Genomic DNA, 13749 nt, shown 5'->3' on the forward strand with positions numbered 1-13749 from the left:
ATTGGCCGTGATTGGGAGTCCCATAGGGCGGCACACAATTGGCCTAGGGTTAGGGTTTGGCAGGGGTAGGCCGTCATTGTAAATAAGAATTTGTTCTTAACTGACTTGCTTAAATAAAGGTTCAATAAATAAATACAAATATTAGCCTATAATAACAATGTTATTAATGAGTTAAATCTTTATTATCAAAATGTACTATCCCTTTCCCCAGTTTACACTAGATTCCACAGCCACTGGGTTAAAATTGGCTATATCATAAAAATTTATGAAAACAAACATTTGCTTTTTGGTCTTAATTTAAGGTTAGGGTTCGGCATACGGTTAGAAGTGTAGTTAGGTTTAAAATGAACATTTTAGAAGATAAACGGTAGAAATGGGCGGGGTTTCTGACTGTGGCTGTGGAAGCTAGTGACGACCCTTTTCCTCTGCTAATTCATTGGTCACGTTTCCACCTTCACGTCACTGCCCTGAACAATGTAACAAATCACAACAACTAATTTGACCAATAAGGTAAGGAGGTTTTAGTCAACCGACGCAGATGAACGAGAGAGTCATTCCACAGTCTTCAATGGGGCGCATCGTTCATCGCATTCCTTTACATAATTGTATAGCTAAAGAAGACACCGAATGGCATGCTGCTTGCGCAGATAGCCTAGGCTACAGCATAACACTTTTCCTGGAACGGAGTTTGCCTTTCTGAACGGTAAAACGACGACGGAACTGTTCTTTCTACTTCATCTTGTTTGTGCGGCAAAGCAATGGAACGCAGAAGTTGAATAATTCAGTTTTGTGAAGCCTCTACTGCTGTGAAGATAAGTGGAGAGTGCCTGTGAATTTGTATTGTAACAGTGTATCAAACTTCGGGGAAAAATTGAAATCTAACAAATTGCAGGTGATGTGCGGTTTTCACACGGTATCACTGCATTACACATTATTTGGTGAACCTCGTTCATTCCCCACTGGCGCGTACTGAATGCGAGGGAATGGATTTGGATTAGTTCTTTTTGACACAGATTTAATGGAGATACTGCTACACAAATCCATATGTTGAAGTCTTACATTTATTCGGATCAGTCTACTTCGAAATGGCAAGTTCTGCCGGGTTTATAAAGTGGACTGGGAGATCAACTTTGTATTTATGCTGTGCGTTTGCCCTGTTCGGCTGTCTTTGCATCGCGTCCCCTACTCATGGTCGTCGGCTCATCTGTTGGCAAGCCATTATGAAGTGTCATGGAGAGCCGGAGTGCCACTACGCATATGACCAATATCTTTACGCCTGTGCGCCCGTTATCAACGGGGATAGGAAGAAGTGTCCCAGCCACTGCATCTCGTCCCTTATCCAGCTGAATCTAACTGAGACCGGTCCGTCTCTAGAGGACTGTGACTGCGCCTCGGACCCCGTCTGTCGGAGCACCAAACGCGCCATAGAGCCATGCCTGCCTCGGACCAGCAACATGGGCTGCACCGAAGCCCGGCGGCAGTGCGAGAGAGATTACCAATGTAGCTCGGCAATGCGTGACTATTTGTTTCACTGCCGTAAACTTTTCGGAGGCGAGAGATGTTCGGACGATTGCAGGAGGGTGATAGCCAACATGCGCAATATACCCAAAGCACAACAACTTGATACTTGTGTTTGTGATGGCACGGAGAGGACGATATGCGAGTACGTCAAAGTTAGTATGAAAAACTTTTGCTTTGACTCAATGGACAGATACGCAGGCAGCGGGTTTTCTGATTCGGACTCTGAAGATGATTATGATGATATGGAGGATTATGTCTATGTGGAAAACGCTAGTGGTTCACCTAGATCCGCCTGTCGGGGTGTATGGACTTCCACTGTGGCCACCATTTTGGTTCTAATGCATCTTATCTGATAGGGCAGTCTAACCAAGTTGATTCAGCTGTTGGGGAAGTTGTTAGAGAAATAGAGAGGCCTGTGAAAAGTTGACACAGACAGACAGAATAGCTCATGAAAGTGTTGTAACACCAGCACACCTGCTTTAGCATATACTTTGTGTGTTTGGAAGATTTTATGGCCTTTGCTCAGCTATCTTCATAATGGGGCTTCTCAACATTCTGTCTGGTCTCAGTCTCTGTGCTGATAGGCTATGGGTCATCTTGCTCACAAATGTTTATATTTAAAATGTATACATTTTTATGTGAATCTCAAAAGTTTATAGATTCGTTTCCAGACAAGCTGTGCACCTCTAAAATATGTAATTGTTTTAACCAACCCTTGAAGAATGTTATAGGCCTACTATAAGCTTCTCATTACCTTGTGTCTCACAAAATAGCCCAAAAAGTTTGACACACAATTTTCTTTAATGTGGATAGCCAAGTGACTTGTAAGTGTACGCATGTATAATGCTGTTTCAAGACAATAGTGAAAACAACAGTATAAAACATGTTCTTGGTCACTTGGCTATAATGGGGACAGACTAATCAAGTTTTCTTTCATTATGAGCTAGACAATAGACATAGGCCTACATTTCATTAAGATGTCATTTAAGCTCTAGTCAGTTGGTAATCATCTAAGTGACAGATGTAAAACGCATGCACCTGACCACAGTTTGATTGGTTAATCAATATTATTAGCCTTAATCATGTCCCAGACATTTCCATAAGCTCAGTATCAATTTCAAGTTAAAAAATAAGTTAAGGGAGATTATTTTTATATGTCAAAATGTGTGAAGTTAAATTGTACAGTATATTGTATGATATGGATTTTTTTTCCAGAGTTATTTGTTTATTACTGCTAAGAAGATTTTTGCACTGTATAGAAATGTCATGAAATGCTTCACTGTGTCTACGTTGTATTTTAGAGAAAATATAAATGTTCTTGCTTAAAGTGCTGTTGACTCTTGATTGTTTCAGTCTTAACTCTACTTTATGTAGCCGTATGGGTAGCAGCAGGGGACTTTAGTACTGTGTCTCGCAAATCTTTTGACTTCTGTACCAATCCTTTCTACATCACAAAACCCCCTCAATACAAAGCATCAGTTGATCTGAGCTACTGAATGTTATCTGACTCCTAGAGCAAATGAGTCAGATTTATATACACTTGACTTTGTCAACATTAATGTTTGCTGAAGGCTACACTGTTAATGCTGGAAGACTGTATAAACCTGAGGACGAAATAGCCTATCTCCTGGGGATTGCTGCTCAGATGGAGCCAAGATGGGCCTGGCTAGTTTATTTATCCTCACCCCATGTGTTTGTTAGCAGAAGCATTCATACAGAGAGGAGAGAGGGCAAGTAAAGCTGTGTCTGGGTGAATTGAGACTTAAGTAACCATTACAAATGCACTCCGATTGGATTGCTGTTGGTGTGTATGTGTTTAGCTATGGACCATTGTTATGTACGTGTAACAAAGTAGTTTGTGTTTTTATGACACTTTCGCATAAACTATACTGTTATTATCATCCTGAACAGAAGTTGAAATGCTGGTTATTGACCTAGGTCTACTTGTAGAAGTTGTAGCCTAGCCTACCCACCACCACCATATACAAAAATATCTTGGAGTTCACATAGATTCACAATTGTTTTTTCTCTTGGCATCACTGAGAGACAGAAAAAAAAGATAGGACATCATCCTCTCCTTCACCTCTTGTCACAAGAGGGACTTGAGAGCCATGATGGCAGCCATGTTGTTTCTCTCTGGGAGGGGACGAGGGCCCTCCAGCCCAGTGAATGGAGGAGAAGTCGAGTGGCACTTCTGTCATAGAAATGTAAAACACACAATAGTGGAGCGGCACCATGTGCAGACACTTCATTCACTCTCTTTCTCTCTGACACCATCTCCTCAGCGAGAGAGGAGAGCTGGGCTGGGGGGAGAGACAGAGACTGCTAGCTTTTGCAGATAGGGGCATCTCTGAAGGATGTTAAAAACTTCTTTCAAAGTTGTCTCTCCTTCACTCTGCTCCGTTTATGTCTTAAGTTAAGGCTATGTGATGAGTCCATGTTTAATATTAGGTGACACTCACTTGGCTTTGTTTCCAGGTGTGCCTATAAACTGTTTAGAAACATTCATATAGTTTGTCAACAATTAAAGTTAATACATTTAAGGCCTGATGTTTATGATATGAGTACATAGATACATAATGAATAGAACAGACTTGGAACCTAAAACTCTGGCAATTAGACTGGTAAACTCATGGGTACACTCGCAATGGTTCACACACTGGCAGGAGGCCTAGCGGTTAAGAGCGTTGGGCCAGTAACCAAAAGGTCACTGGTTTGAATCCCTAAGCTGGCAAGGTGGACGAATCTGCAGTTCTGCCCTTGAGCAAGGCAGTTAACCCCCAATAACAACTTCGCTGATGACATGGACGTAGATTAAGGCAGCCCCCCGCACCTCTTATTCAGAGGGATTGGGTTAAATGCGGAAGACACATTTCAGTTGAATGCATTCGGTTGTTCAACTCACTAGGTATCCATTTTTCTATGTATGAGTAGTACACATTATTTTATAATAATATATTATGTAACGGGTGTCGTAAGGATTGGACCAAGGTGCAGCGGGAACGTGTATACTCATCTTTATTTTTATTAAAAGAAGGAAAAACAATAGAAACACGTATACAATACAACAACCGACACTAAACATTCCTGTCAGGTGCACAGACACAAAACAGGAGACAACTACCCACGAACCCCCATAGCAAAACATCCCTATACATAGGACCTTCAATCAGAGGCAACGAGGAACAGCTGCATCCAATTGAAGGTCAATCAAAAACCCTAAACATAGAAATAGAAAGACTAGACCAGAACATAGAAATATACTAACATAGAACATTAACCTGTTTGGGATAGGGGGCAGTATTTTCACAGCCGGATAAAAAAACGTACCCAATTTAAACTGGTTACTACTCTTGCCCAGAAACGAGAATATGCATATTATTAGTAGATTTGGATAGAAAACACTCTAAAGTTTCTAAAACTGTTTGGTGTCTGTGAGTATAACATGAACTCATATGGCAGGCAAAACCCTGAGAAGATTCCAAGCAGGAAGTGCCCTGTCTGACAATTTGTGGTCCTTCTGTTGCCTCTATCGAAATTACAGCATCTGTGCTGTTACGTGACACTTTCTAAGGCTTCCATTGGCTCTCTAAAGCTGCCAGAAAGCGGAATGACGCGTCTCCTGTCTCTGGGCAAAGTACAGCAGCAGAGTTTGTAAGTGGCCTGCCTGGGGACAGTGAGACTGAGATGCGCATTCACGAGGCTTCTCCATTTTTTTCTTTCAGTCTTTGAATGAATACAACATTGTCCGGTTGGAATATTATCGCTATTTTACGAGAAAAATAGCATACAAATTGATTTTAAACAGCGTTTGACATGCTTCTAAGTACGGTAATGGAATATTTTGTTTTTTTGTCACGAAATGCGCTCGCGCGTTACCCTTCGGATAGTGACCTGAACGCACGAACAAAACTGAGGTATTTGGATATAACTATGGATTACTTGGAACCAAAACATTGTTGTTGAAGTAGAAGTCCTGGGAGTGCATTCTGATGAAGAACAGCAAAGGTAATCCAATTTTTCTAATAGTAATTCTGAGTTTAGGTTGCCCCAAACTTGGTGGGTGTCAAATTAGCTAGCCTGTGATGGCCGAGCTATGTACTCAGAATATTGCAAAATTTGCTTTCGCCGAAAAGCTATTTTAAAATCTGACATAGCGTTTGCATAAAGGAGTTCTGTATCTATAATTCTTAAAATAATTGTTATGTATTTTGTCAACGTTTATAATGAGTCATTTAGTAAATTCACCGGAGGTTTTCGGTGGGTATGCTAGTTCTGAACATCACATGCTAATGTAAAAAGCTGGTTTTTGATATAAATATGAACTTGATTGAACAAAACATGCATGTATTGTATAACATAATGTCTTAGGAGTGTCATCTGATGAAGATCATCAAAGGTTAGTGCTGCATTTAGCTGTGGTTTTGGTTTTTGTGACACATGAAAATTGCTGTGTGATTATTTCTGGCTTGGTACTCTTCTGACATAATCTAATGTTTTGCTTTCGCTGTAAAGCCTTTTTGAAATCGGACAACGTGGTTGGATTAACGAGAGTCTTATCAATCAAATGGTGTAAAATAGTCATATGTTTGAGAAATTGAAGTTATAGCATTTGAGGCATTTGTATTTCGTGCCACGCGATTCCACTGGCTGTTGAATAGAGTGGGACGCAAACGTCCCACTGGCCCAGAGAGGTTAACCAAAAAACCCCGGAACGCTCTAAACAAACACCCCTCTATATAAACACATAGCCCAACAAACCCCGAACCACATAAAACAAACACCCCCCTGCCACATCCTGACCAAACTACAATAACAAATAACCCCTTTACTGGTCAGGACGTGACAGTACCCCCCCCCCCCCCCCCCCCCCCAAAGGTGCAGACCCTGGATGCACCTGAAACAAAAAACGAGCAAAACAATAACCCACAACAAAAAATCCCCAAACTACAGGGGAGGGAAGGGAGGGTGGCCACCGTCACCGACGGTTCTTCTGCAACACCCCCCCTTCCCAATACTCCCCCCTACGGAGGTGGCTCAGGAGCGGGATGCAGACCACACTCCACCACTGGCTCACCCCACTTCAGTGTTGTCTCTAGAGCGAAGTCCTTCTCCGTTGACCCCGGACTGGGGACCCTCGCAACGGGCGACTCTGGCTGCGTCAGACTGGAGGGCGACTCTCTCGGTTCCTGATTGTGGGCCGTCTCTCTACGGGGCACTGTCGCCGGACACTCTGGACGAGGCACTGTCGCCGGACACTCTGGATGAGGCACTGTCGCCGGACACTCTGGACGAGGCACTGTCGCCGGACACTCTGGACGAGGCACTGTCGCCGGACACTCTGGACGAGGCACTGTCGCCGGACACTCTGGACGAGGCACTGTCGCCGGACACTCTGGACGAGGCACTGTCGCCGGACACTCTGGACGGGACACTGTCGCCGGAAGCTCTGGACGGGACACTGTCGCCGGAAGCTCTGGACGGGACACTGTTGCCGGAAGCTCTGGACGGGACACTGTTGCCGGAAGCTCTGGACGGGGACTGCGCACTGAAGGCCTGATGCGTGGGGCTGGCTTAGGAAGCGCCAGACTAGGGACACGCACCACAGGGCTAGTGCAAGGAGCAGGAGCAGGACGAGCTGGACTGGGCTGACGCACTGGAGGCCTGGTGCGTGGTGCTGGCTTTAGAGGCGCCAGACTAGAGACACGCACCTCAGGGCTAGTACGAGGAGCAGGAACTGGATACACCGGGCCATGGGTAAGCACTGGAGGTCTAGAGCGCACCTCCTGCACAACCCGTCCTGGCTGGATGGTAATAGCAGCCCTGCACGAGCGGAGTGCTGGCACAGGGCGAACTGGGCTGTGCAGAGGCCTGATGGTTGTCGTGCGTAGAGCAGGCGTAGGGTAGCCTGGGCCTAGGAGGCGCACCGCTGGCCAGATGCGCTGCGCAGGCATCCTCCTTCCAGGCTGGATGCCCACTCTAGCACAGCACTGGCGAGGGGCTGGGATCACTCGCACCGGCCTGTGCGTGCACATGGGCGAGATCGTGCCACTTCCGCATACAGCAGGCGCTCTCGTCTCCACACGCTCCCCATAATAAGCACGGGGATTTGGCTTAGGGCTCACCCTTGGCCCAGCCAAACTACCCGTGTGCCCCCCCAAAAACTTTCTTGGGGGTGCCTCTCGTGCTTCCCAATCGGCGCGTATAAAGCCTCATAACGGCGCCGCTCCGCCTTGGCTGCCTCTATCTCCTCCGGTGGGCAACGGTATTCACCAGCCTGGTGCCATGGTCCAGCCCCGTCCAGAATTTCCTCCCATGTCCACGACTCCCTGTAATCCACCTGCTGCTCCTTCCTCCGCTGCTTGGTCCTTTGGTGGTGGGTAGTTCTGTAACGTGTGTCGTAAGGATTGGACCAAGGTGCAGCGGGAACGTGTATACTCATTTTCTTTGTTTTTATTAAAAGAAGGAAAACCAAAAGAAACACGTATACAAAACAACAACCGACACTAAACATTCCTGTCAGGTGCACAGACACAAAACAGGAGACAACTACCCACAAACCCCCATAGCAAAACATCCCTATACATAGGACCTTCAATCAGAGGCAACGAGGAACAGCTGCCTCCAATTGAAGGTCAATCAAAAACCCTAAACATAGAAATAGAAAGACTAGACTAGAACATAGAAATATATTAACATAGAACATTAACCAAAAAACCCCGGAACACTCTAAACAAACACCCCTCTATATAAACACATAGCCCAACAAACCCCGAACCACATAAAACAAACACCCCCTGCCACGTCCTGACCAAACTACAATAACAAATAACCCCTTTACTGGTCAGGACGTGACATATTAGGTACAACATACATGAAAACATTAAATATCCTTCATAATCAGGTTACTACTGATTAACAAACTATTTGATACTGGTTTGTAAAACATTTTATTATGAGCTCTTTATAAATAGTCTGAGAAATAATTTATTTGAGATTGTAGTTGTCACGTCCTGACCAGTAAAGGGGTTATTTGTTATTGTAGTTTGGTCAGGACGTGGCAGGGGGTGTTTGTTTTATGTGTTTTTTTTGGGGGGGGGGGGGGGCTATGTGCTTATGTAAGAGGGGTGTTTGTTTTATGTGTTCCAGGGTTTTTTGGTCTATGTTCTATGTAAGTGTATTTCTATGTTAGTTCTAGTCTTTCTATTTCTATGTTTAGTTAATGGGGTTGACCTTCAATTGGAAGCAGCTGCTCCTCGTTGCTTCTAATTGAAGGTCTTATTTAAGAGGGGTGTTTTTTCTATGGGATTTGTGGGTAGTTGTCTCCTGTTTTGTGTCTGTGCACCTGACAGGACTGTTTAGTGGCGTTCATTGTTTTGTTTGTTTTTCCTTCTTTTAATTTAATAAAGAAGATGAGTATACACGTTCCCGCTGCACCTTGATCCAATCCTTACGACGCCCGTTTCAGTAGTTTACTATCAGAATTAAATCAAATCAAATTTATTTATATAGCCCTTCTTACATCAGCTGATATCTCAAAGTGCTGTACAGAAGCCAAGCCTAAAACCCCAAACAGCAAGCAATGCAGGTGTAGAAGCACGGTGGCTAGGAAAAACTCCCTAGAAAGGCCAAACCTAGGAAGAAACCTAGAGAGGAACCAGGCTATGAGGGGTAGCCAGTCCTCTTCTGGCTGTGCCGGGTGGAGATTATAACAGAACATGGCCAAGATGTTCAAATGTTCATAAATGACCAGCATGGTCAAATAATAATAATCACAGTTGTCGAGGGTGCAACAAGTCAGCACCTCAAGAGTAAATGTCAGTTGGCTTTTCATAGCCGATCATTGAGAGTATCTCTACCGCTCCTGCTGTCTCTAGAGAGTTGAAAACAGTAGGTCTGGGACCGGTAGCACGTCCGGTGAACAAGTCAGGGTTCCATAGCCGCAGGAGCAGCAGCACGGCCAGGTGTACTGGGGACAGCAAGGAGTCATCATGTCAGGTAGTCCTGAGGCATGGTCCTAGGGCTCAGGTCCTCCGAGAGAGAGAGAGAAAGAAAGAGAGAATTAGAGAGAGCATACTTAAATTCACACAGGACACCGGATAAGACAGGAGAAATACTCCAGATATAACAGACTGACCCTAGCCCCCCGACACATAAACTACTGCAGCATAAATACTGGAGGCTGAGACAGGAGGGGTCAGGAGACACTGTGGCCCCATCCGACGATACTCCCGGACAGGGCCAAACAGGAAGGATATAACCCCACCCACTTTGCCAAAGCACAGCCCCCACACCACTAGAGGGATATCTTCAATCACCAACTTACCATCCTGAGACAAGGCCGAGTATAGCCCACAAAGATCTCCGCCAGGGCACAACCCAAGGGGGGGGCACCAACCCAGACAGGAAGACCACGTCAGTGACTCAACCCACTCAAGTGACGCACCCCTTCTAGGGACGGCATGGAAGAACACCAATAAGCCAGTGACTCAGCCCCTGTAATAGGGTTAGAGGCAGAGAATCCCAGTGGAGAGAGGGGAACCGGCCATGCAGAGACAGCAAGGGCAGTTCGTTGCTCCAGAGCCTTTCCGTTCACCTTCACACTCCTGGGCCAGACTACACTTAATCATAGGACCTACTGAAGAGATGAGTCTTCAGTAAAGACTTAAAGGTTGAGACCGAGTCTGCATCTCTCACATGGATAGGCAGACCATTCCATAAAAATTGAGCTCTATAGGAGAAAGCCCTGCCTCCAGCTGTTTGCTTAGAGATTCTAGGGACAATTAGGAGGCCTGCGTCTTGTGACCGTAGCGTACGTGTAGGTATGTACGGCAGGACCAATTACAATTATGTACTCCCTGTTCACCCACAACTGCGTGGCCACACAACTCCAACACAATCATCAGGTTTCCTGACGACACGACGGTGGTAGGCCTGATCACCTGCGACGATGAGACAGCCTACAGGGAGGTCAGTGACGTGGCAGTGTGGTGCCGGAATGACAACCTCTCCCTCATCATCAGTAAGACCAAGGAGCTTTTTGTGGACCACAGGAAATGGTGGGGCGTGCACGCCCCCATCCACATCGACGGAACAGGTCGAGAGCTTCAAGTTCCTCGGTGTCCAAATCACTAAGCACTTAAAATGGTCCACACGCACAGTCATAAAGAAGGTGTGACAGCGCCTCTTCCCTCTCAGGAGGTTGAAAAAATGTGGCATGGGCCCTCAAATCCTCAAAATGTTCTACAGCTGTACCATTGAGAGCATTTTCACTGTCTGCATCACTGTTTGGCATGGCAATAGCATCGCCCTCGATTACATGGAGCTAAAGAGGGTGATGCGGACAGCCCAGTACATCACTGGGCCGAGCTCCCTGCCATCCAGGACCTCTATATCAGACAGGGTGAAAGGAAGGCCCGGAAAATCAAATAAATAGCTTACTAAATAGCTAACTAAATTGCTACATGGACTATCTGAGTTGACCCTTGTATTTTATTTATTTTTGCACTGTCTCAATGCACACTCACAGAACCCTACACACTCACAGAACCCTACACACTCACAGAACCCTACACACTCACATGGCCCTACACACTTACAGGACCCTACACACTCACATGGCCCTACACACTCACAGGACCCTACACACTCACAGGACCCTACACACTCACAGGACCCTACACACTCACAGGGCCCTACACACTCACATGGCCCTACACACTCACAGGACCCTACACACTCACAGAACCCTACACACTCACATGGCCGTACACACTCACATGACCCTACACACTCACAGGACCCTACACACTCACAGGACCCTACACACTCACAGAACCCTACACACTCACAGGACGGTACACACTCACATGGCCCTACACACTCACAGGACCCTACACACTCACAGAACCCTACACACTCACAGGGCCCTACACACTCACAGGGCCCTACACACTCACATGGCCCTACACACTCACAGGACCCTACACACTCACAGGACCATGCACACTCACAGAACCCTACACACTCACAGAACCCTACACACTCACAGAACCCTACACACTCACAGGACCCTACACACTCACATGGCCCTACACACTCACAGGGCCCTACACACTCACAGGACCCTACACACTCACATGACCCTACACACTCACAGGACCCTACACACTCACAGGGCCCTACACACTCACATGGCCGTACACACTCACATGACCCTACACACTCACAGAACCCTACACACTCACAGAACCCTACACACTCACAGGGCCCTACACACTCACAGAACCCTACACACTCACAGAACCCTACACACTCACAGGACCCTACACACTCACAGGGCCCTACACACTCACACAAACAGTCACTCCATCATTTGCTCACACACACATAATATGAACCTACATTTATTCTGACTCTACACACACACTCACATACAATCACCATATACGCTGCTACTACTCTGTTTATCATATATCCTGTTGCCTAGTCACCTTACCCCTATACATATCTACCTCTATCACTCCAGTATCCCTGCACATTGTAAATATGGTACTAGAACTGACTGACCCTGTATACAGTATGTATATAGTATATAGTATGCTTATGTAATTTCTTATGTGTTTTTGTTCTACCTTATGTTATTTTTAGTATTACATTATTGATTACTGCATTATTGGGGTTAGAGCTGGAAAAAAGGCATTTCACTGTACTTGTGCATATGACATTAAAACTTAACTTGGTCAAGTTACTTTTGCTTTCCTTCCCACTCAATGTAAAAAAAAAGAAAACTGTGGAAACGCTGCAGCTTTGTCACGGTGATGTGGCGAATGCATTTATGGGCCTTTGTTTGCCGTCACAAAAGAGGGTCCTGCCGCTTTAAGAGGGCAGGCCTGGTCTCCAACCATTATTAACTGTAATGCCTCTTTATTATTGCTAGGGATAATGAAGGAATGAGAGTCATATGGGGCCCCCAAAACCATACTTTCTCCTGAAATGTTTTCAATTAACTTTTGGCACTGGAGGAAAATAGGCGAGATGTTTTTTTTCCATCATGCTGAAATAGAGGAGAGGCTAGAGGGGGATGGGTGCAGCCGCTGCGGGACACACTACCTCATTAAAGTCACCTCATCATAACTCAACCCTCTACCTCTTGTACGCCCCCCCCCCCCCCCCCCCCTTTATCCACATACACAGATGCATGCAAGCACAAACACATACATACAGAAGGGCACACACACACAAGCACATAGCATACACACACACTAACCCCTCCTTCTGGGTACCTCTGTGATCTGCAGAAGCAGACTAATGGTCTTACGTTAGTGGACATTCCAATCTTGACACAATTAAGGCGATGATATGACTTATGGTTGAGATGCTTCTTGGAACAATCATGATTAACAAACCCCTGAGCATACTGACCACATTTTCCTCTCTGAACTTTCTCTCAGTTGAAATACATTACTAGAAGGTAAACCATTAATATTTTACACAATGTAAACTGGGTAAATTAAATACGTATCAATACTGGATATCTAAGGTAATTGTGTGGTATTCTAATATCAAAAAGGGCATATTTCATAAGATGCATACATGTTACACAGTTACACAAATACCTTTTTTTAATTTGTTAAAATTTTTATTTCACCTTTATTTAACCAGGTAGGCCAGTTGAGAACAAGTTCTCATTTACAACTGCAACCTGGCCAAGATAAAGCAAAGCAGTGCGACAAAAAAACAACAACACAGAGTTACACGTGGGATAAACAAAAGTACAGTCAATAACACAATGAACAACAATAATAAATAGTAATAAAAATGCCAGTAATGAAATTACTCCCTTTCTCTTTTAAGCTTCTGTGAAACTCTTCAAAATTCCAAACTGCCACATTGATTCTGTCACGTCAAGCCCTTTGTGAGTTCACCGGCCTTTGAAAAAAAACGGTCTCTAATCCAGTTAGACTTCCTTGTGCCTCCTGTGAACCCTAAGCTAGATGAAGAGAAAAATAGGTGAGTGGGGAAAGAGAGGCAGAAGAGTAAGACTAAAGTTGTTCTGAAAGAGAAGGTTGATTTCCTATTTGTGTGTAAACAATCAGCCTAACTTAGAAACTTTGCTTATTTGAAATTGAACTTTAAAGTATAAAGCAAGTGTGTAATGTTTTTAAAATATACAAAGATACAGATATAGGATCTTAATTTGATCACTCTTTTGTTGCTGAGAATTGT

The 13749-nt window shown here is 44.9% G+C and overlaps 1 protein-coding gene across 1 annotated transcript; it reads left to right on the forward strand.

Annotated features, from left to right (window-relative positions):
* Positions 1 to 484: 484 nt before the first annotated feature.
* LOC106568361 (growth arrest-specific protein 1) lies at positions 485 to 2848 on the forward strand. The gene has a single exon (XM_014138646.3). It carries the CDS (start codon positions 1086 to 1088, stop codon positions 1872 to 1874), a length of 789 nt encoding a protein of 262 aa, XP_013994121.3. The 5' UTR covers positions 485 to 1085; the 3' UTR covers positions 1875 to 2848.
* Positions 2849 to 13749: the final 10901 nt, after the last annotated feature.

The sequence above is a fragment of the Salmo salar genome, chromosome 13, assembly GCF_965601325.2.
Source record: "Salmo salar chromosome 13, fSalSal1, whole genome shotgun sequence".
In the NCBI taxonomy this organism is placed as follows: domain Eukaryota; kingdom Metazoa; phylum Chordata; class Actinopteri; order Salmoniformes; family Salmonidae; genus Salmo; species Salmo salar.

What these genes read in the sequence shown, in the direction of transcription:
- LOC106568361 (XM_014138646.3), top strand. Translation starts at nt 1,086, where the DNA reads ATGGCAAGTTCTGCCGGGTTTATAAAGTGGACTGGGAGATCAACTTTG.